Source organism: Podarcis tiliguerta (genome assembly GCF_965153285.1).
Source record: "Podarcis tiliguerta genome assembly, chromosome: 4".
Classification (NCBI taxonomy): Eukaryota; Metazoa; Chordata; class Lepidosauria; order Squamata; family Lacertidae; genus Podarcis; species Podarcis tiliguerta.
The window spans coordinates 95,450,376-95,475,338 of NC_139537.1; the positions used below are offsets into that span (position 1 = coordinate 95,450,376).

Genomic DNA, 24,963 nt, shown 5'->3' on the forward strand with positions numbered 1-24,963 from the left:
ACGGGCCAGTCTTGACAGACTCTAGGGTCGTGCACTCATCTCACTCAAAGAGGCCAAGGGCCAGCGCTGTCCGAAGACACTTCCGGGTCACGTGGCCAGCGTGACATCGCTGCTCTGGCGAGCCAGAGCCGCACACGGAAACGCCGTTTACCTTCCCGCTAGAAAGCGGTCCCTATTTATCTACTTGCACCCAGGGGTGCTTTCGAACTGCTAGGTTGGCAGGCGCTGGGACCGAACAGCAGGAGCGCACCCCGCCGCGGGGATTCGAACCGCCGACCTTTCGATCGGCAAGCCCTAGGCACTGAGGCTTTAACCCACAGCGCCACCCGCGTCCCACCGCAATGTCTTGTAGTAGATAATCACCAGCCTACAAAGGTATTTAGCAAACCTCTTTAACTAGCAAGTTATACAAAAGCACTAAGGTATTGAAGAGTTTGTAACAGAAAAATGTCAAAAAGTTCACCAAAGTGCATGATAAAAAATTTAAGCTAAAATAATTAGAAAATGGGGTCAGAGAGAAAGGGGAAAATGTAATTCAAAGGCCTAGTTATGCGTGTCGCAAAAACAACAACATTTTGTTTGTTTGCCATCCTGGATACTCTGTTCTTTTAATAATAAATCCAGGCAATGAAACATTTTATATAGTCAACAGCCATTTTGCAGGGGCTTCTTTCATGATGCTTTTCAGAAGCACTAAGTAGTTTCTCCAAAGAAGGTCAACAACAGATCTGCCATACCTAGGAACCCTTATGTACAGAATAGTACATACTCTGCTGTAGAGCTGATTGTATTCTCCAAGGCTAGCTTGAATGGGTTCATTATGATTCACATTAAAACTGCAAAGCTGTTCTTATTCTCTTTATTTCTTCCCTGCTTGCAGCCCCTCACAGGGCATAGGGGAATGCAGTATCCAGCTTCGGTATAAGGAATGTGCTTGAAATGTTCTAAAAGCAAAGTCCCAAATACGGCAAGAATCTGTGTCTAGTTCAGGGATCCTCAGAATATGACCTAGAAAAATATAACATTGAGCCTCATAAGCTTTTTGTTTTATTGGACTATCCTGCACAGGCATTGCAAAGTTTAAGAGCTTTTTGGGATGGTGAGGATGGATATGTAGGCGGACGTAGGAGGAAGGAGTTATGAAAATGCTCGCCCCAACACACACACTTGAGACAGTCCCCAGCAGTTAAAAATGGGCAGAACCATGGAACCAGGAAAAGATTTTTCATCCAGCTGATCACTGAGCATATGCACCCCTTCCAGAGATGAGGAACCCTGGCAGTGTCATGCAGTGCAATTTTTTGTAGGAGAACAGTTAGGGCCAAGGACGCCAGCTTGTGAAGGGAGTTTTTTTTGGGGGGGGGGTGGAGGCTTGATGTTGCACCCGTGAGCATCGCGCCTCCCTCCCTAAGCCGAGCGGAAGCTTCCTGGACTTCGAGAATGAAATATACTCGGAGTCCTGTAGTGATTTCATGTTCTTTATTGCAGCTTGTAAAACAGTGACTGAATTGCCCCCCAAACCTCTGGCTTTTATATACATTATTTACACAATGAGTCCCGTCTGATTGGCTGATTCTGATTCCCTCCTGGAGCCTGATTGGTCTTTTCCTGCAGGCCAATCAGTTGTTGCATTCTAGGATCCTACCTGCCTATTGTTCTTGGATCCAAGCTTAGTACATAACAGGGAAGGAGATGTCAGGCCTCTTGAGAGGATGCTGGAGCCCTGTTGTCTTCTTCCCAAAGCTGGGTAGGAGGACTGTTGGACCCTTTAGGGCAGGGGTCAGCAATTTTTTTTCCAGCAGGGGGCCGGTCCACTGTCCCTCAGACCTTGTGCGGGGCTGTACTATATTTTGGAAGAAAAGAAAGAACAATTTTCGCCCACCCGCAAAGAGGCCTGAAGATGCTTTGCTTTACCTATTCTAGTTGTTGTCCCAATAACCACAATTGGGCTTCTCCGGCCATCCAGGCTCCGTAGCAGGGTAGGAGGCTGCGTTGGTCAGCGAAGACAGAAGCAGCAGCCCCGGCGGAGGAGCCGCCGATGGAGGTAGGGGAACCGGGGCGTCGCCGGAGCTTTTACCCACCACCTGCTGCTGCTTCCCAAGAAGCACCGCGGAGAAGAAGACAGAGCCGCCCGCAAGTGGCGGCCGCAGCCACTGCAACAACCCACCTGAACACCATGGGAGAAATGAAGGAAGGGAGGCGGTGACGAAGAAAGCGCACGAGGAAGCGGCGTGGAAAAGGGGTGCAGAGAAGGAAGGAAGGGCAGACTGAAGGAGAGGGAGGAGAAGCAGGAGGAAAACGCAGCCGGCAGCCAGCGTCACACTCCTTCACAGCGCTGCCCTGCTGAGGTGGGCAGGCGGGTGAGCCGTCTCCCGCTGTCAACAGCGCCCGGCGTGGGACAAGATTGCTCCGTCCCTGAGAAGAAAAGCGCTGCCATGTGAGGGAGAGGGAAAGAACACGTGTGCTGGCGATCCATGCGGCGATTCCCGGACCGCCTGAGGGCCGGATCTAGAAGGCAAATTGGGCCTGATCCGGCCTGCAGGCCTTAGTTTGCCAACCCGTGCTTTAGGGGTCTAGCGCAGTCCCCCTAGTCCACTGACCACTCACCACTGAACCCTAGCTCACTGGTGGAGCATGTGCTTGTATGTAGGAGAGCCAGGTTCACTCCTTGGCATCTCTAGTATAAAACAAGCAGCAGGCAGTAGAAAATACGCTATCTGTGGATGCCCTGCAGAGCCAGCTGTCAGTCAGTGTAGACAGTATTGCTCAACATTGACAAATACACCTGGCTTCCGATGTGATTTCACTGGCCAGTTGACCAGAATTCATTGGTTCTGAGCCAAGGTAGCTTGTGAGTAAGACGTTTCTGTTGTTTCTTTTCTGTTGTCTGTGGGGCAATCTGCGTTTATATCCATTTTGGTTTTTCAATTTCTGAGTTTTTGTAATTTCTTGGCTTCAGCCTAGAGATGTTTCAAGGTTTTGCAGTATTCCTTGAAGCGTTTGCCTCTTTCCAATACTCACTGGAAATATTTCAAGCCCTTGCCACAGCTCTCCGTCAATGAGGAATGATGCTGAAATGTCACAAATCATGCCTAGTTGCTGGAGAAGTTCAAATTGCTGTAAACAGCAGTGCCAAGGGAGCCTTTACCACGCTGCCAAAACCATAATGCAACACTCACAATGAGATCATTGCATCGTAACCCCTTCCTCAAATGTGTTTCCTTTTGTGCTCTGGTCATTCACAAGTCAAAGCGGGTGGGACTAAGGGCCAGGGACATCCAATTTACAGCACAGTACCCTTCAATGCATCTATGCCACAAGCTCTTGGAGAAGAAATGCCCCTTTATATTAGCCTTTCAAGCGAAATAGGCTTGTTACTTTAAACATTTCCTAGGCTTTAGCTAACTAAAAGCAGCATAGGTATTTTTAAATGTATCTATTGGGCCTGATAAAATTCTACAGGCATAATCAGATTTGCGATACGCAGCCTAATGCCATGATCATGTATACTATCATTTAGTTTAGCCATCTTCTTTTTTGCTTTATTGATTCCCTTAATGTAATTCACTGTGGCATACATCATGAATTAAGAAACCAACCTAGGAGTGTTCTGGATCTGTTGTGCAGTAACTGATACTGTCTTCCAGAATGCCTTGCAAAGTCGGCCTAGGAAGACCTCTTATGCCACTGAATGCTCACGTTCAGTCTGGGACACAGTTGTTGAAATGCCCCTGCAGAGAACTGATCCCCGCCGTAATTTCATTTCTTTAGCCCCTCTGTCACCACTGGTCAAACAGATTTTGAAGCTCCTTTGAAGTTTTAGAAAACACCGTAAAGCCTGTGAGAAAAGATGATGGGATCCAGTATACTCAGCCATCTCTCTATCGTACCATTTTCAACTTGGTTGGGGGAATTTTTTTCCATTTCTAGTCACTTACATCGAAACCTAATGAAATATGTAAGGATTATCAACCATTTAACCAAAACTTGCCCATCAGTCAAAACAAAACAACAAAACAAAACAAAACAAAATAAAAAAATCCATCCAGTAGCACCTTAGAGACCAACTAAGTTAGTTATTGGTATGAGCTTTCATGTGCATACACACTTCTTCAGATACACTGAAACAGAAGTCACCAGACCCTTATATATAGTAACTTCTGTCTAGTGACTTCTGTTTCAGTGTATCTGAAGAAGTGTGCATCCACACGAAAGCTCACGCCAATAATAAACTTAGTTGGTCTCTAAGGTGCTACTGGAAGGAATTTTATTATTTTATTATTTTATTTTATTTATTTCATTTCATTTCGACTACGGGAGACCAACATGGCTGCCTACCTGTAACTTGCCCATTGGTGATCCTCAAATTGCGTTTTTTCACTAGATACATTGCACACCTTCTGCTCAGATGTGGGTTCATGCCTTTATGGATTAAATCAGCATGTTCTGGGAAATATGGAAACAAAGGCTAAAGAATATATTATGGGGATGTAGAACAGAAAAATAGTGACAAGGACTGCAGAAGGAATTTAGGCAGAGAGAATGCAATTATGCATTTGAAGTCTGGCTGGGATATATGGAGTCACACATACACTCCTGTGAAGAATACCAGGGGATATTTAATGACTTCAGCTGTCAAAATTCAATGTTACTTGTTTCTAGGAAGACGCTACCAATAGCGGCGCAATGATTCCTGACAGCATGCTGGGGCACCATTTCACGGCAAACTTGAAGGGGATGAGTACCACCTATTGCAATGACTGCTTTCTGTAGCATCTGGTGTTCCTTGGGTACTTTTCAGTGAAAGAATAACTTAGCCCAACCTTGCTTTAGCAAATGAGGTCTGACAAGATCGCAACCCAGGGTTTTATGACTGCGAGTCGAACTGCTGATGCCAGAAGTGTTTCGGCATCAGATACTTCACCAGATATTTTGCAAGTGATGACTGTTCCCCTTCTGGGCTCGCTATCTTCTAAGGAGCTCAGCTGAGCATAAGGGTCTTGAACGCAGAAAAGGTTGTAAAATGAAATGACAACACTTTTAAGTTAGACAACCAAAATATTGACATGATGTTTTATGTTAAAATGTGCTGGCATGCTAACTAAAAAAAAAAAGTGGAAGGAGTGAATATTAATAACAGGGCAATCCGGGGAAAATGTGACACATGGTGTGTGTTAAGTAACTTTCTTCTCTATCTTATTTGTTTTTCCTAAGCATGAGGGGAGGACATTATGATTTTCGATTATTTAGGTTTACGACCTGAATTATTTGATATAGATCATATGGTAATGTTACCCCAAACACTCCTTTAAAGATCAGGGTGAGTAGCCATGTTGGCCTGTAGAATATTTTGTGGCAACTTTTGGGGAGCGTGGAATGATGGTGGCAGGAACTGCCAGGAATTAAGCTTTAGAATTAAGAGTAATTCCGTAGGATAAGCAACTGGAAGCCCAGGGGCTAATCCATCCCTAGGCATCCCATCTGGGTGCCAACATAGTCCTTGATGTCAACAGTCTTTCCCTGGCAAAGGGCTTTATAACCCCCTCTTGCAAACAGCCACAAAGGCATTGGGAGTGCACTTCCCTTATGCAAATTAGATGCTGGCTTTGTACACAAACTAGGATGCAGGTAAATGGTAATAAACATCAGAGATAACTAAAGGAAGGGTTCAGTAAAAGCCTTGGTTACAGCCTACATTGGAAAAAAGAGACATCAGCTTGTTTAAAACAAGAACATCAGCTCCACCCTTCAGTTTTTCCTTAGTCCAAAACATCATCCTGTAAAATCAAGATGGATGAATCCCATCTATCCCATTTTTGCCTATTGGCGATGGTTTTCAAGATCAGTGAGCTATCCCAGGCCTACTACCTGAGGGCCTTCTATTGTGCTGGAGACTGAATCTGGTAACCTTGTACATCTAAAACATGTGCTCTGCCATAAATATACGAGCCCTTCATAAAGCTCTAGTCTAGACCAATATCTATCTTGAATGGCAGTGGCTAACCTCAATCAGGCACCTCTCCCAGCTTTTCCTATCCAGATATCCTCTTATCTGGGTTTGCTTGGGATTGAATGGGGGCCTTCTATGCAAAAAGTATGCAGTGCCCCCTCTACCACTGATTTATGCAGATTCCCACAAGTGTAGTCTGGGTACATGGGCTTGTCTAGTTTTTGACACTAGGGACTCCCTGGAAGGGAGACTCGAGCTTTGCTGATTTTTATTCAAAAAACTGCTTTTTCAGAGATTCATGAGCTGGAATTTGAAAGGAAGTGTATGTATGTCTCTCTCCCCCCCCCTATCTATTTTAGTTGAACATTAAATCTGTGGTCACTGGCATTTAACGTTGGTTGAGCAATGTACAAGGATTGCAGACCCCTCCTGTTTTTGTTTTTGCTCCGCAGGAGCAGCAGGAGAGATGCCAGTTGAGTGATGCCTTTCAGTTTTTAGACTTCCTGAAGTAAAGGGATATCAGAGGCATCTGGTAAAAAAAACTGGTGAAGTGAAATGCCGTTGAGATAGACCACTACGTGCTTTTCTTTCAACACATACTTAATGAAACAGAGTTAAACATTCCTGGCGAGAAAATTCTTAGAATTTTCTTTGTACATTTCTAAAAAAAGTTTTTGGAATGAATGGAAGACAATACCTTCCAGAGATATATAATGTTTTAAAGCATGGGTAGGCAAACTAAGGCCCGGGGGCCGGATCTGGCCCAGTCGCCTTCTCAATCCGGCCTGTGGACGGTCTGGGAACCAGCATGTTTTTACATGAGTAGAATGTGTGCTTTTATTGAAAATGCATCTCTGGGTTATTTGTGGGGCCTGCCTGGTGTTTTTACATGAGTAGAATGTGTGCTTTTATTGAAAATGCATCTCTGGGTTATTTGTGGGGCATAGGAATTCGTTCATTCCCCCCCCCCCCCATATAGTCTGGCCCCCCACAAGGTCTGAGGGACAGTGAACTGGCCCCCTGCTGAAAAAGTTTGCTGACCCCTGATTTAAAGTACCATTTTCTATTGTCCATATCCGTAGTGTGCTTTTAATTGTTTTACTTTTGAATTCAGCCACATTTACTATATTTGTTGTCTTAATTATAGAAACATTAGCAATCAAATTACGCAATGCCCTCTCTGGTACCGGAGTGGTTATAAATGGAAAAGAACAAAATTTAGGTCTCTGTGCAGCTGATATAATTTTATGCCCCCCTGCCCCTATCACAGCAGGTAAAATATTATGTTCAGAATTGGAGCGCTTCTCCAGGGTCTCAAAATTGCAAGTTAATTTTCAGAAATCAGAGATAATGTTTTTTCCCCATACGTATACATACAGCATATACTTTTACAGCGACACTGAAGATTCTAATACAAAACATTTTAGATATCTGGGGGTACAAATTGATCAAATTGTATCAGTATAACTATTTAATGGTTTGTAAAGGTATAAATACGGTTGTAATGCGTTGGAATAAATTGAGATTCTCCATTACGGACAGGCTGCATCCAAAATGATGGTTGTTTTTCTAGAAAAAGAATTTAAGGAGCTATCATGGAGCAAGCCAGATTTGCCATATTCAGTAAGAGAACCCAGTGGTCAACATTGGAGGATACAGAAATTGATGGTGTTCCTACTGGGGTATTAGCATTAATGAAAAATAGGCTCCAGTTGTTGAGTTGGTTTACTAACCCCTCTGCACTCATGTCATTTAGAATATGGGAAAAAATGGCAAAAGTTTTAGCCCCAGGTGTATCACCCATAATTCTGATAAAATGCCACATTTTATTTCAAAATAAAAAACAGATTATGTAATGTGGAAGGTATGGAAATAATACCAATTTTATTATTTGAAAGATTATTATAGGAAAGGACATCTTCATGTGTGGGTTAGTTTTTAGCTACATATCCTTGTGGCAATGAGCCCAGGTCAGAAATTATATCGGAAAATGTAGAATTAAATACAGATTCCTAGCTCTCAGTTCACTTTTAGTATAAAAAGAACAGTTTCACATAGGCTTGAGATTTTACCACAGAAGTACTAAAAAGTTGCAGATTTGGTATGCTTCATTAACTCTTTGCACACAAGATAAAAAGTGCTTTCTGATGAACTGTAAAACCAACTTGGGATCAATTTTCCACAACATAAATTCAACATTCATTCTACTCTTTGATAGCCTAAGATTCAAGCAGCCAGGCAGAGTTTATATCTATCCTTTATCAATAAGCATTTTCTTTACAATTGTTTTAGATTATTCAACCAGTTGAAACCATTTTACAGGTTAACTTTACATACTCGAAGGTGAGATGATCCGTTTGTTCCTTCATTACTAACAATGACAATCATTATCATTATTTATTAAATTTGAATACAACCCTTTATCCAAAAATCCCATGGCAGTTCACAACAGAAAAATACAAAATGAGAATACAAAATTCATAATAAAACAAAAACCAGTTATCTCACTCCCATAGACACATTTAAAAAGCCATAGAATGTTAAGCAGCCGAACAAATAGTTGAAGAAAAATGTTTTCACCTGGTGCCTAAAGATATGTAATGAAGGCGCCAGGAGAGCCTCCTTGGGGAAAGCATTCCACAAATGGGGAGCCACCACAGAAAAGGCCCATTATTGTGCTGGTACCCTCCAGGCCTCTCGTGGAGGAGACAGATGAAAGGAGGGTCTCAGATGATGATCGCAAGGCCCAGGTTGGTTCATATAGGGAGAGGCGGTGCTTTTTAATCTAGAATTTAAAATTTATTTGCAATATTTTCCTGGTGCCATTTCAGGTGCCATTGCCACAGATCTCTCTCCCCTTTTCCTCCCAAAGGTTCCTGCGTGAAAATAGAGGGTATAAATTGTAGGAAAACCTGTACATGTGTGGAAATTGTGTAGATGTCCTAAGAGATAAATGGCATTTAGGGATAAGACTAGCAAGTGCAGTTCTACTGCACCCCTCTCTGTGTATTGGCTATGTGCAGAATTCTTTTCTAAATGTATTTTACATCTCTGGAGAGTAGAAGCCCCACATTGTGCTCATGCCTTGCAACAAATGGAGGCCAAAGTCAGGGCTGATTGGATCCAGCACAGTCTACACAGTGGTGAGGTGAGGGCCATAGTAGTGGTGTGCGAGTACTAAGGTGTGAGATAGATAAGCTACACCCTGGCAGGCCCCAACAAAGGTTATATGTGCTCACTGTAATAATTGAAAATTATTACATGCCTATGGGATTTGACTTGTTAATTACTGAGTATGAGTTCATTTTTATTAATTATCAATACTTTCCTTCACATCTCATCATACCTTCTGCACCCTGTCCAGAAATCATGAAAGCAACAGTCTGCTTTGACTTGATATTATTTACTGTTCCAATTCACCTTTTGAGGATTAATTCCTTAGATTATTTGGACTACCCAGACTAAAGTTATTTATTTAGAATATTTGGAAGAAAATTAAAATAGGCCCCACATTAAAAAATAATAATTAAATATACTCCACTGCTTAAATAGATAATGTAGCTAATTACAAAGAAGAAAGGCTGAGTTAAATATCAGGATTTGAAGCAATTTTTATGTCATTAGCCACTGTTGCAAATCCCTCCTCTCAGATCATGAGAGTATAAACCCCACATATTTATATTACAGAGAAATGCAAAATCCATGTTGAATATAGTAGCTCTGGGGACCGGCACAGTAAGTGCTTTGGAGAAATGCAGGCTGACATTATTTCTTTGATTTTCTGTTTAAAATATTTTGCATGCTTAAGCTGCCTTTATCATATATTGTTTTCAGATCCTTGTCGAATCCTTCTGTTGTGTGTGCACTAAGCACAGGCACTGTTAGCACGTCTGAAGTAACATCTGCTGTGTCTTTTTTGTTGCTGGGGTTCATGGTATAATTAGCTCTATATTTCACCAAACACAATTTTGCTCCCATGGCGGACAGAGCAGCATGAAGAAAACATAAATAATTGAAGATTAGAGAAACAGAAGGCAAAGTTGAGGTAGGTGGTTTGGCTGAGAAAAGGGTTAAGGAGAAAAGAAGGTCATCTCATTATGGGGAAAAAGCATTGTTACCAGGACACTTGTAAATGCAGTTGATTTTATTTCCTAGTGATTAATGCAAAACAGTAGGTTTCCCTACTATGTTCAGCCAAGAAGCATAGACGCAATAGTATATTTATATACTTATGTATATTTTTAAAAACCATAATATTTTTTATAATATAAGATTGTCCTCTGGCCTGACCCACAAACAGAAAATTAATTGCAAAACAATTTTCCATTTTTTCTCCGTATACTTGGTTGGTTAAAAATGCAACTGTTATATATTATAATGCAAAGTTCACACCGGGACGCGGGTGGCGCTGTGGGTAAAAGCCTCAGCGCCTAGGGCTTGCCGATCGAAAGGTCGGTGGTTCGAATCCCCGCGGCAGGGTGCGCTCCCGTTGTTCGGTCCCAGCGCCTGCCAGCCTAGCAGTTCGAAAGCACCCCCGGGTGCAAGTAGATAAATAGGGACCGCTTACTAGCGGGAAGGTAAACGGCGTTTCCGTGTGCGGCTCTGGCTCACCAGAGCAGCGATGTCACGCTGGCCACGTGACCCGGAAGTATCTTCGGACAGCGCTGGCCCCCAGCCTCTTTGAGTGAGATGGGCGCACAACCCTAGAGTCTGTCAAGACTGGCCCGTACGGGCAGGGGTACCTTTACCTTTACCTTTTTAAAGTTCACACCAGGGCGTGCTCCAGAAAAAGGCGAGCTAAAGCAGTTTCTCACATGCTATGCGGCCCAAGAGCCCACTATCCAAATAGCACCATCATTCTGACTTTGCAAATAGTGTCTACAAAGGCCAAGAACAGAGTGAGAGAACTCTCAGCTTGCAAGTCCTCACCTCTTGCAGGTTAAGAGAGCTTCCTGAGGCTCCTTTGCCCGAGAGCCTCTGATATCCTGGGGCTAACACTGGCTTTTGTAATTCTCAAGAGGGCAAGGCATTTTTATACTCAGTTGCTACTAGTCATTGTATACAACAGAAAGATTGCTTTATTTCTTTTTCGTTTCAAAAAGGCATTCAGGAGCACCGTGGTCCCTACCATTAGGCAGAGTGAGGTGGCCACTTCAGGCAGCAGATTTTGGGTGTCATGAAATAGCTGCTAGTTGGGGCTTGTGGAATTTTCTACAATCCTAAACCATTTGCCTGAGATTAAGTCTATTGAAATCATTTGGATTCAATAATAGTTAACTCAGGTGGCCTGGTACTTATCACTTGATAAACAAGATGGCTCCACCCACAAATAAAGTATTGGTTTCTACACACTTGGGGGACTTCCCAGATATGCAGAAGTATATAAATTAAAATAAAAGACATCCCTCTATCTATCTATCATCTATCTATCATCTATCTCTATCTATCTATCTATCTATCTATCTATCTATCTATCTATCTATCTATCTATCTATCATCTATCTATCTATCTATCTATCTATCTATCATCTATCTATCTATCATCTATCTATCTATCTATCTATCTATCATCTATCTATCTATCTATCTATCTATCTATCTATCTATCATCTATCTATCTATCTATCTATCTATCTATCTATCTATCTATCTATCTATCTCCAGAAGGTCCAAGCATGTTCAGTGATCTCTCAGAGCCTTGGAATGTAGAATGTCACTCTCAAAATAAATAAAATATGAAAACTGGGAGAGAAGAGCTGGTCTGCCTGAACTCCTAAAAATTGATTGTATCCCAAAGGAGTTCAGGGTTGGTGACTGGAACCCCTAACAGGAGCATTTCTGTTGGGGCAGTGGTGAGGAAACCTTTCCAGCCTGAGAAAAGTTCCTCTTCCTTCTGGGCAACCTTCCAGGAATGGAATGACAGTGGTTGATGGGACCAGAAGCAAGGGATAGGCCTCTTCCCTATGTACAGTAGGCTGCATTTCAGCCATGCCAAAATCAAAAGTTACAATTCAAGGACTCGTTCTACACAGTCAAAAGCACTTGGTGGGGGTCATGCACTGGGGAGAGTTTTGAGGGCCAGAGAGAAAGGCTTGGAGCGGCCCTTCTGGCTTGCAGGCTGGAGGCTCCACATCACAGTGCTAGATGGTAAAGAAACATTGCAACACTTGTGGGATCCAGTTTGTGTCTAGGCTTCTTTAGGTATGCCAGAACTGTACTGCTAATTTTCGTCTTGTGTATAGCACCGAACGGATGACAAGGCTGCCCGAATAACACAGAAAATGTCATTTCCATATTCTTGCTTTCCAGCTACATACAATAAATCATTTTCTTGAAAAGATAATAAAGCACCAACTGAGTGCTGCTTTAATTCACATAGAGAGAGATCTTCAGTACTTTTCTAAAAACAATGTAATTAGGAAAAGACTTGATTTGTTAAAGATGCATTTTTATTTTCTGATTTTATACATCCGACAGCTGTTAAAGAAGTTTTAAAAAGGTTAAGCAGTAGGAAAATATATTCTGTTTCCACTTTGCATTTGAAGCAAAAGAAGTAATAAATCACCAGCAATTAACTACACATTTATAAGGTTTGAAGATATCTGCTGTACCATCATATGTGACTGTTCACATGTTTAGGAACTCTGGAGAAGCAAATTTCCCGAAAGCATGGAAAAGGGTCCTTTGTACATAAGGCTGAATGTGCAGAGGTGTTTTCAAACCTCCCAGTGACCAGAATGGTACAGATTTGGGACTGAGTTTGCCACTATGATGCTTCCCCGTTCCATGTCCATTACGTGCACCAGACGTGTAGAAAACTCTGGTCAGGTATAGCTGTATACCTACAGGCTTATCACATTCTCACTATATGTTTTTGGTTGCCCCCTCAAAACATCCTAGGTGTGATAATTAAAAAATGTAATGCCACAGGTAGCCTTCAAGAGATCTGCAGTCTCTGCTTTTTCTCTATTATCATTTTCAATAATAATAAGCGGTCTGCAGGATGCTGTAAAGGTTGCTGATACAATGCATATAAGACTCTGAACATTTGATGTGTGCCATTTAAATGATAACTTCTGTTATTAAACTGGTTGTAACAACTGAACAAAGTTCTTGCATGCGTAGACTGTGCTTCACAGTTGTTGTGTTTGTTTTTATTTATAATTCATAATTTGGGCATAACTGAATCATTTTTATGTTGCTAGGACACTCAACAAAATGGATTTTCAGTAGGAAAAAGGCAGTTAGATGTAAGTGCTAAATTTCTTTAAACCACATTTAATGTTATAATACATTTGCCATGGTATTGCTTTTATTGTGTAATTGGTATTTTCACAGAAGGTTAAGAGTGTCTTTTGTGTGGTTAGAAGTGCCCTTTTGAATTTTGCCTCCACCCCCCCTCCACCCCCCCCCAAAATGGTTTATGAAAAGGACTGACTAATCTAGTTTATGTTTCTGCTTTTCATAGGTCTTGGGCTAAACCCAATCTGTCTTTAGTTCCCGCTGAGGTAGTAACTCTGTATCTTCATATCCATGCAAAAAGAGTCCTTCTACAGGCAAAAATTGCCACCCCACACAGAAGTTGTGGCTAGAATTCCTCTCCCTGAAATGCCAGTTTTCTACTCGAGTTGGCTTGAAGAACTATTTAATCATGAATTTTAAAAAGGGGGAGGGAACTTTTTTGAAGTGAGCAGTAAAGGGTCCCTGCTCAGTGCTAGTAAAGAGACAGGGATTACCACCTCATGTTTAGCTTGCGTCTTAGCTGTCACAGCCCTGTTTGTATACTTCTGGATAATAATTTAAAAAGTTCTTCCAACAGAAATAACTTAAAGGGGTGTACAGTGGTGCCCCGCAAGACGAATGCCTTGCAAGACGGAAAACCCGCTAGACGAAAGGGTTTTCCGTTTTGGAGGTGCTTCGCAGAACGAATTTCCTATGGGCTTGCTTCGCAAGACGAAAATGTCTTGCGAGTTCCTGCGATTTTTTTTCGCTCCCCACCCCCTTTTTCTAAGGCACTAAGCTGCTAATAGCCTTTTAGCAGCTAATCCGCTAATCCCTTAAGCCTTTAATAGCCGCTAATAGCCGCTAAACCACTAATAGCGCTAATCCGCTAATCCGCTAATGGGCTTGCTTCGCAAGACGAAAAAACCGCAAGACGAAGAGACTCACGGAACGGATTCTTTTCGTCTTGCGAGGCACCACTGTATATCAAAAGATGGGATGTGAGACATTTCAGAAGCATAAAAAAGGCACTCGACAGGAGGAATATTGGCATCTGTCTCAAGAGACAATGGAGTGAGCCTCCAGGGGTGAAGTCAAACTGCTGAGTTAGCAGCAGTGAAGTGACTTCCGCAGGGCACAAGGCTCCCTCTTGGCCTTGCTGATGTGGTCCAAAGGAAAGCAGAGCAATATGTTTGGTACCAACTTGGCTGCAGGAGTTACTGGAAGGAGTCACACAAGGCACCTTCCTACCAGATTTGTGTAGGGCTGGCATCCCCAAACTTGGCCCTCCAAATGTTTTGGGACTACAACTCCCATCATCCCTAGCTAACAGGGCCAGTGGTCAGGGAGTATGGGAATTGTAGTCCCAAAACATCTGGAGGGGCGAGCTTGGGGATGCCTGGTGTAGGATTCTTCTGAATATATCCTGCAAGGCAGTAGAGGTTTAGGATCGGAGTTTTCCTTCTAGATGGGCTATTTTCCCAGGCTGATGAGCCCCATCTGCCCCTCACATCCCTCAACAGCATGTCTAGAAACCACCTTCTTGAGTAGTGTCTTTGCACAGGATGGACCAGATGGGCAAAGGAGCCGTTCTGGTTGCAGAACGAGAATGAAAGAATTGAAAGGCGTATTTTATTGCTGGGGAAGTTTTAGTTCACTGGAGGGCTGGGGCAGAATTTCTCCACAACTTCATATGTTAGAAAAATGCCCTGAGATTAGTGTGAATTCTAGCATTTCCCCTTAATGATAGAAAGTGCTTATGTAAACAATTTACTTTTAACTAATGCTATCTCCAATTGAGCTAAATACTACCTTCCCTTCTCTATGCTAAAATATGAAGTTTTGCAATTGCATTTTATTTTATTGCATGTGAGGTTTTCTCTCCCCTTCTAGAATCAAAAGTTTGTACCTCTCATTTAACGTAACCGAATGATGATAGTTCACACTCCTTCCCCACCCCACGTCTCTGACGCCTTGAGAGATCAGTAGTGAATTGTTATTGCTTAAACACACCGGAGGAAATGTAGGTTTTGTTGGCTTCTTGCTTAAACAGAGGCGGAGGTTTGTAGGCTCAGTAGACTGTCTTCCTTTTGTGGTCTAGCTTTTAGGCCTTTTTATGTAGTAATAATGTATTGCTGTTGGTGGCAACAGAAAAACGAAACCTGCCCACATTATTTCAGAGTCATTCTAGCATTTAGACTCCCATGCTGTTGTAAAAGTTAACTGATGCTTTTTTTTTTTTTACTTCCCACTTATTTCATCATAATCCCTCACAGATTGACCAAAAGGATGTTTGGTGTTGAGGCTTTTTTGTGAACTTGTCTGCTAGAACAAATGCAAAAAAAATAAATTTTTTTTGGTAGTTTGCTGGTTACAGAGAAGTTGCTAGCTGACATAATCTGTGACCAGCAAATGGAAGTGACACAAATCACAGCAGGGACGTTTACAGTCCCCAGTGAAGGTGCCAGTTCCCAGAAATGCCTTTCTATCTGGCCAGCCATCATCTTGAGACAACTGGTGTCCCCATGTCCCCTCATGTGCTCCCCACTTGGCTCTCATAAGGGTGAATTGCCCATGGATACAAGCTGTTAGCTACTAGAGTGCTTCACCGTTAGCAAATATACATACTGTTTTTCGTCACTTGTTGCTAAAAATAAGTACATTCAGTAGAAAGCTCCACTTACAGCTCGTACTGTATCAAGTCCATAAATCAATTAATCTGTTTACGGGGTTGCTCTCCTTTTTTTTTGTTAGCTACAAACAGCCCCTCTTTTCTGTCTTTTAAAATATTTCTATTGTTCAGTAAGCCCAGGACATATAAAAGCATTACCAATATTTTCTAATTAATATTTACTCTTTTCTGAAGCTATTATAAGGACACTTAATGCACAGCCTAAAATGAGAGTTGACAATTGCAAGTACAAACCAACCAACATTGTAATAAAATCAATACTTACATTTCCCTCGGGGGCACTATTTACTGTTTGCTGTGCCATTTCCTTAATGGAATAGCAGTTATGTTTGCAGAAACCTTGTAACTACCATCTTTATGTTTTAACTAAAAGCAGCTTTCTTGGAGAAGGTTGGGAGGAAAACAACCTCAAGTTACCATATAAAAATTGCTATGAGCATTTTGTGTATTATTCATAGAATAACCCAAAGAGAATCACAATTATAATCGGAATGCTTCTGGATGTTGAGCATGTAAATGAATATTTTGTGTCTTCCCCGGTCAGTATGATTCTAGAATAATATTTATGACACAAATGTACTTTAGTATTTAACACACCATGAATATGCATCTCTTTTAATGTGGTTGATAGTATCCCATCATTAAATTAAGTAAGAAGTATTCACTTTCTTTAACATGACAAATAATAAAATGAATCTTAATAGTTTATATTTTCCATTGCAGTTTTCTTTTAATGGATAATAGTGAACCAACAATTAGAATCCTTATGCAATACGTTGCTATCATCATATATTATTTGTTTGTTAAGATTATTTATAACCCACCCATCTGTAGTTACCAGGGTGGAATACAGGGCATAATAGAAACAGCCAATCAAAATAATAAAATAATTAGTAGTAAATGATGTCCACATCCAAACAACCAAAATCACAAACAATAAATGATTGTGCCATCGCATAGGAGAGAATGGCTATAGTTGAGTTGTAGAGTATCTGCTTCACATGCAGGAGTCCCAGATTCAATTCTTGGCATAAATGACCCAATGGTGAGCAGGGTGATGATTCTCATCTGACCTCTGCCCAGTTACATCACTGCTAATAACAATAGAAAAATAACAACAATAACCATATCAAAATATATATTTCTTACCCATCTCATTACCAGAAGGTTCCTGGACAGGTTACAACACTATAAAACACAGCATTTGCTATTCTATAAATCTGCTTAGTAGTAAATTCACTTACTTTGTGAAAATCAACGTTTTCACCTTTCAAAATGTAGATTTCTTCACGTACATGTTAGGATATAGAGAAAATATGCATAAATATTCCAAAGGAAAAGTAGCACACCTCCGCAATCTTTTTTGTAAGACCGGATGCATGGTCCTTCTGATGAATGAAGTTCCCCACCACTGTGCCCCTTTCAAGGTAATGAAAGTGCCATGTGCTCATCTTTAGCACAGTGTATCAAGACACCACATTTTGCATAGCCAAGGCCTCTGGATTTCCATTTTGGTTTTATCGTTGCAAGGGAGAAAGTTGCACCTTGGCATAATCACCATTCTGACCCCTTTTCTGTACCGTTAATTAGGAAATAGCCTTCCATTTCCTCTTTCTCTTCAAGGTGTTTGATGAGTGCTTTGGGAGAGAGGCCATGGAGATTGCAACGTATGAACTTCACCATAATTGGAGCATTTCCGAGGGAATGTTTTTATAATCCCTTTAGTGATGCCATTCATGGCCCAGCTGACTTCAGCCTTTTTCTTCAAGTAGGTAATTTCTGCTGGGTAAATATTTAGCTCCTTACATATATTCCCTTTGGGTACCAGAGGAGGTCCCCACAATGGCTAAAATGATCTGATCATTCTTAAAATCAAACTCCAAAGGAGGGGTGGGGTGGCGGCTTGTACAGCCCAGAGCATCACCCATGACATAGTTGAAGGTCATGATGTGTGAATGCAATCCATTCTGGGACCTGGAGCCATGGCACAAACTCTGCCATGCGTACATGACATCCATGCTTCTTCTCCAGCAATAGACCACAGAATACCACTTTTGCTGGAAATACCTTGTGGTACCACCTCCCTACCCAACTCAGAAGGTAGTGGGCGCAGGGTAGGGGTGCATTTGCACTGCACTGACTTGGCTGCTACCTCACCCTTCCCACCCTGAGTGGCAGCAACACAACCAACTAGAGATCAAGTGAGCATTCCTCCCCTCAAATCTGCTACTGCTGGCATATCCAGGTAGCACTGGGAAATATTGAAGAGACCTTTGCACCATACGTACTGTTCTGGTGCCTTAATATATGTTTCAATTTTGGTAAGCTGCTTTGAGACCCATAAGTGGTGAAGAAATAATAATAATAATAATAATAATAATAGTGACAGTGTCAAATGACAAGTACCTCTTAAACTGTGTAACTAGTCCTTCAAGGGGAATTCAAGCCTATCCAGAATGGGTTATACACCTAGTTTCCAGATGCAGAAAATGAACTCTCAGCACCTCCATCTTGTCTGCGTTTAGCTTCAGGTTACTGGTGTTTATCCACCCCATTACTAGTCCAAACACCTAGTCAGCACCTACATAGCCTTATCTGACTGGTTTCTCTTCAGCTCACTAAAAACCATTTGATGACCTCACCCAGATGCATCATATAGATGAGATCATGAGGGACAAAATGAAACATTGCAGAGCTCTACATCACAAGTGCCATGGCGTTGATCAAAGGGTTTCCCCACCTTCCATTGCAAGTTTCTGAAACTGACCCTGAAGGTAGGAGCAGAGCCACAATATCACCATTTTCCCAGCTCCCACCCTGCAGAGTGGATGCAGCAGGATACAATGGCTGATAATATCAAAAGCTCCTAAGAGGTCCAGGAGTATGAACAGCTTTTGCACACACCCTATCTCTCTCAAGATGAAGGTCATCCATCAGACTGAAATCAGTCTGGTGTAATTGACTCCATCCAATTGTGCTTGGAAATCAACCACCACCTTCTCAAGCATCTTAGCCAAAAGAGGGACATTAGCAACTAGGTGATAGTTAATACAGTCTCCAAGGTCCTAAGAGGACTTCTTAATGCATCTAAAGTATGATGAACTATAGAGGAAGGCTATAGCTCCTCACTTCCTAGGGTAGTGTAGTCCAGAGACTTGTATGGCAAGAAGATCCAAGACTGATGTGTGATGGAGCAAGGGACAGACAATGCAGTTTTACAATATTTTGTTTTCATTTTTCTTTGTGTAGTTTCGTTCAGTGACAAATAAGTTTGTTCTTATCTCTTGATCTTGGTTTGGATTTGTTAGCTTTCCTTCTTGGGCATTGCCATGACGAGTGTCTTCCATGTCAAATGTAACTTGTCTCTAAGCTAAACCTGCCATTCTCTAAAGCAGTCTGTAGCAACCCTTGCTATCTCCCATGCTTCCTTGTCATTCTAACACAGATGTGTGAATCTTTCTAAGCCTGCAGCTAGAGGACATGATTTAGCCTCTAGCCATTAATGGATTACCCACTACATTAGATCTTTGTCTCATATTGTGGTTGGAATGTAGACGTGACGGTTATAGATGTGATCATCCCCTCAGAGTGAGAGGACAAGAATTGCAGGTGGAGCTAGCAGGGATGTAAGATTGCACTGAATAAGTATAAAAGCAAAATTTTGGGCAGCCCTTAGGATATCTGTAGGGCACTAAATATGGAGATAATATTGGATCCCAAAGGCCATGTATAATTAACTAGCAAGGGCTATCATTATATAAACTTGTAGCTTGTCATATTTTTATCTACAGTGGTACCTCGGGTTACATACACTTCATGTTACATACGCTTCAGGTTACAGACTTTGCTAACCCAGAAATAGTACTTTGGGTTAAGAACTTTGCTTTAGGATGAGAACAGAAATCGTGCGGCGGCACAGCAACAGTGGGAGGCCCCATCAGCTAAAGTGGTGCTTCAGGTTAAGAACAGTTTCAGGTCAAGAACAGACCTCCAGAACAAATTAAGTATTTAACCCAAGGTACCACTGTATTGAATTTTATGCCTTGTATCTTTTTAATAGATGTATTATTTAAAAAGAAGTTCTGCTTAAACCATGTAGCCTTACTTCCATGTGGCACTTTAAGGATTAGGATAGAAATGCTCGCTTAAGCTTACACTACAACATATCAAATGGTGCATGGCATATTTTTGTTAGATAGGGTCCCTCCTCTCCTTATTCAGAAACTCCTGCTGACTTTAGAAATAGATAATAAAATTTGAATCTGCATGTGTTTTGTTGAAGGCCAGCAGCAAATTTGTTTCATTAATTATAGTCAAAATCACTGGGTGAGCAGCACTATAGACCCATTCAAAGAAACGTATTTTGAAACAGGATATTAGAAGTATACTCCATAGGGCAGCAAAAGTTGCTTTATGTAGTGATGGTAGTATTTTTGGAGTGTGATAAAGCAGAGCTCTTGTCAAATCTAAATCTTTAATAAACATACAAAATGTTGCTCTGCTCTTCACGTTATACTGAGGCTCTGAGCTCTGAGCCGCTTTGTGATTCCTCTTGAAGATCTGATTGTTGAGAATGAGAGTTACATTATTTATATAGAAAAAAACCACAGTCCCCAGCCGCATTATTACGTATGGCACACAATATCTTCCAGACTGTCGCTTTATGTCAAAAGCTTTGAACAGCCTTCCAGTACTTACCAATTGCAGCTGATACAGAATCAGTGCTATATAACAGCTGCAGTAACAAGGTGTTACTGCCTTTACTTTAATCTACCTTTCTCTCTTGCCAGTTTATTATGTTTTGAATTTATGCTTTTTGTAGATCTGTGAGCTATCTTTCTTATGGAAATTAATCTTTTTAGAAGATTTGTGCTCTCATTTTCAAACACTAATACATGCATTCAAGTATCCCATTATTCAGGACCAGCTGGCTTTTTTATCTAGTGATATTTACTTCAAAAAGCCAAGCTAAATGCTATCATAGATTAATTCTAAGGGCACAGGAGAGCTTTTTTGGGGGAGAAAAAGAGATTTGGTAATTACTTAGAATATCGCAATAAAATCACAGAACATGTCAAAAATGTGTTATCTAATTTGTCATAATGGAAAACCTAAAAAAAAAAAAAGGAGAGAAAATGATAATTCACTGAAGAAAGGCATTCTTTGAAGATTGTGGGCGTGTGGCAGGTGTCGTCATATCCACCCCCCCCATAGTCAGAACACATATAAAGTCTAAATCTATAAAGCTTTATAACAAACTGATTACACATGTAAATAGCATGTGTAGGAGACAGACAGGCAAGGGAATCCAGACATTCATTCTAAGCTACTTTAAGATATATCAAGTTAAGTTGTTAAGACATACTTTTCTATATTCGGGTGAAGGTCCAAAATCTGGTGAATGTTATTATTCAAAGCTAAATGCTCCCAAAATGAAGGATCACCCATGATGTCGACATTCATCAAATATTTTGAGTATCATAGGCTCAGTTCAAGCACATCCCTTATATTTTATACTTATTTTTTGTGGTTCAAAGGAGTAGTAGCTTCAGATGATTACTGACCTATAAGATTGGGGGCAGGGGGTGATGAGATAATCGTGGCTCTCCACCATAATGAGGAAAGCCTAGTATTAACTGAGTGGGATGAAGATAGGAGCAGGCCTCAGTGGGAATAATCACTCAACGTAACTTGCATATTTAGCTGTAAAGGTTAGGGCAGATTTTATTTAGAATATTTTAGTATAATATATGTACTGTTATTAGTTTAGTATTTGAGTTTTATTGGCACAGCTGATAGCTATACATTGAGTGTAAATTAAACTGAATGTGATGCTCAGAATTTACTTGTATATGTCTGAAAAGTGGGAAAACATAATCTAGGTTTGGGCATCCACAAAATTCACCTGGACCGTCAGCACTTGGATATTCACAAAATGTTGAACATTTTCTGCAACATAATGCACATGTGTGTGGTTGTATGTAAGCGTAATTGAAGTTGGGAAGCACTGAATTTCAAAAAGGATATTCACCGCTGCAATTTCTTACATAAATCAAACTGGAAATAAGACACATTTTACAATTCAATTTAAGATCCCACTGAGACAATAATGTTGCAAGCTGTGCATTTTGCAAAGTAATATAGTAATGTCTAGTTTGCATTTTTTAAAAACCAAATTAATCACACTTTATTGAATATGTTGAAGCAAACCTAAAATTCATCTATTATTAAAAAATATTGTGCAACAAACACAAACTATATTTTATACATAAAGGACAAACTCATTTATTCATTAGGATAAAACACTTGGAGTTTGCATTTTGTAACTGTGAAAGAAATGACATTTGCTACCTTTAGTATTTTGAATATTTAAACACACGTTCAGTACAAAACAGGCTGCTTGAAAAATTGTTCTAATAATATCATGTGTTCTTGGTCCAGCAGATCATTCCTGGGCTTGCTTACTCCAACACAGACATTCCATATCACTTTCTGGATCAGGAATATGAGCACAAATCACATGAACACCCCATATGATCATTAGGATGTACCTCTCATTGGGAATGTACATCAATGTACTTTGCACTGTTTTCCAGTGACATGTGCATCCCCACCCAGGTTGTGGCAAAACTGGTGGGAACAAGTTAGTTCCATTTGAAGTTCCATTTCAGTGAGACTGAGCCCTGACACACTTGCTGTATGAGGGCTTGTCATATGACCACCTGTCTTCCCTTAGGTATTCTGGATACCAGGTAGAACTGTGTGTCAGACTGGGACTGGGAAGACCTCGGTCCAAATTTTCACTATCTCAGAATGGTCTTGAGGGTGAAGTTTTCTCTGCTGACCCCTAAATAGCTAACTTTCTTGGGAGTTAGGTAGTAGTGAGCCCCACACATGCAGGTGGGATATTCTCCCGTAATCTGAATAGTGTTGGGTCTGTATGTTCTGTTGAAATGCCATTTCCCTGGCAAATCAGTTAGCTGGTGTTAACTAAACAACTCAGGATAAAAGACAGCTGAGGAGTATATCTAGGACAACCTGGTCAATCTTTAAAGCTACTTGCTCTTAAAAGCTTGTAAAGCTTCCATAAGTGTCAACATACAATTATCACTCAATTATTTCTCATTGATGTGAGCATTTAAGTTGTCTTTGAAAAAAGTATGCTATAAATTGTGAGGGTATTTTTTTTTATGATACCTTCAGGTACTTCAATTTCCCTGCTAATGTATTTGTAGAAGTTCTGTTCTTTACACTTTGCAACCCTTTTTGTTTTCTAATTCCTCTTAAGAGGATGAAGCAGTTTATGAAGCTCTGAAGCTTGGCTAGGAAAAAAGGACTGTGGACTTTTAATTATTACTGATTGTCACTTGAGATAAAATTTATAGTGTGGGAAGCCACGTCTTAGCGGACTGTGACTCTATTGCATCATGCAGAGTTTTAGTTTACTTGTTAATAATTCACTGATAATAATCATCCACACAATGAAATTGTTGGAACGTAATGCTCAGCCATGTGTGGGGAACCTCTTTTAGCCCAAGGGGCACATCTTCTTGTAGGGAAATGTTTGGGGGCCACATGCCAATGGTGGGTGGGACCAGAGGAAAACGTAGGTGGAGCAAGTGATGTAATTCTTAACGTTGTGTCCAAACATAAATTTGAATTTTTTATACCTGCATATGAACACAGTGGGGCATGGGTGGCGCTGTGGGTTAAACCACAGAGCCTAGGACTTGCCAACCAAAAGGTCGGCGGTTCGAATCCCCGCGACGGGGTGAGCTCCCGTTGCTTGGTCCCTGCTCCTGCCAACCTAGCAGTTCGAAAGCACGTCAAAGTGCAAGTAGATAAATAGGTACCGCTCTGGCGGAAAGGTAAACGGCGTTTCCATGCACTGCTCTGGTTCGCCAGAAGTGGCTTAGTCATGGTGGCCACATGACCCGGAAGCTGTACACCGGCTCCCTCGGCCAATAAAGCGAGATGAGCACCGCAACCCCAGAGTCGGTCACGACTGGACCTAATGGTCAGGGGTCCCTTTACCCCTTTACCTTTATAAGCACAGTGATGTGAACAAAATGCTCAAGGAGAGTACAGAGGAAAGCCAATGAAGCCTTTAACCTGGGGAGAGGAGATGTGGTCTCAGGACAGGGTGTGGCCTAAGGAGAGTTCAAAGAGAAGCCTGGAGGACAGATATAAGCCCTTAGGTCTGAGTTCCCCAGCTCAGTGCTAAACTGTGGTTTTGCATTACATGAGCAAGCCTTTCGCTTGTGAGGTGTCTTCAACCACTCGGTCTCTGGTGTAGCTGTGAGGAGATTTGAAGCATTGCATTTCCAATTAACTGGGGCTTATTATTTTTGTCAAACCTAAAAGCTTGGCTAATCCTAAGTATGGTTTACTTGAGTCCTCTGGGTATAGGGCAGAATAATAATAATAATAATAATAATAATAATAATAATAATAATTAATTAATTAATTAATAAATAATTTATTTGTACCCCACCCATCTGGCTGGGTTTCCCCAGCCGCTCTGGGCGGCTTCCACAGAGACAAAAAATACACTAAAATGTCACACATTAAAACATTAAAACATAATAATAATAATAATAATAATAATAATAATAATAATGGAGTCAGGATTGTAACCCACAGAGTCAATTTGGCAAGCTTCCCTAAGCCAGAGTTAAGCCTGACCACAGTTTGTCTGGATTTAGACTTAACACAGAAGTGGAACGAAAGGATCCCAATCTTCTCATGACCATGTGAAGGAAGAGTGCAGACAAATGAGCCCAAGTCTGGATCTAGACACGTCAAAGAAGCGATTCAGTTAAACGTGTTATAAACTGATACAGGGAAATCCAGTAGGGAAAGATGGGACTCCACAGCGCCATCTGGTGTCAAAGTGTTATATCCAGTGCTTTTTCTTCTAAAAAAATGTTGAGGGGTACTCTCATTTTGACTCATGAACATCACCATTTTATAGTTCAAATTGGGGGGGGGGGGGAAATACAGTAAATGGACAAAAGTAGAAAGATTCACGAAATGTTTAGGGGTATGCGTACCTCTGCGTATCTCCCCCCCCAAAAAAGCACTGGTTATACCACATATA

The 24,963-nt window shown here is 41.2% G+C and overlaps 1 protein-coding gene across 11 annotated transcripts in view; it reads left to right on the forward strand.

The window, feature by feature from the left end:
- Positions 1 to 24,963, forward strand: part of DACH1 (dachshund family transcription factor 1) — a 344,636-nt gene that overhangs the window by 202,366 nt on the left and 117,307 nt on the right. For 2 of the 11 annotated variants that reach the window (XM_083435828.1, XM_083435830.1), the window contains exon 4: positions 13,156 to 13,200. The exons of the other annotated variants lie outside the window; for them this stretch is intronic. In XM_083435828.1, the coding sequence (XP_083291954.1) occupies positions 13,156 to 13,200 (45 nt within the window). The remainder of the gene's footprint in view (positions 1 to 13,155; positions 13,201 to 24,963) is intronic. 11 annotated transcript variants of the gene reach the window in all.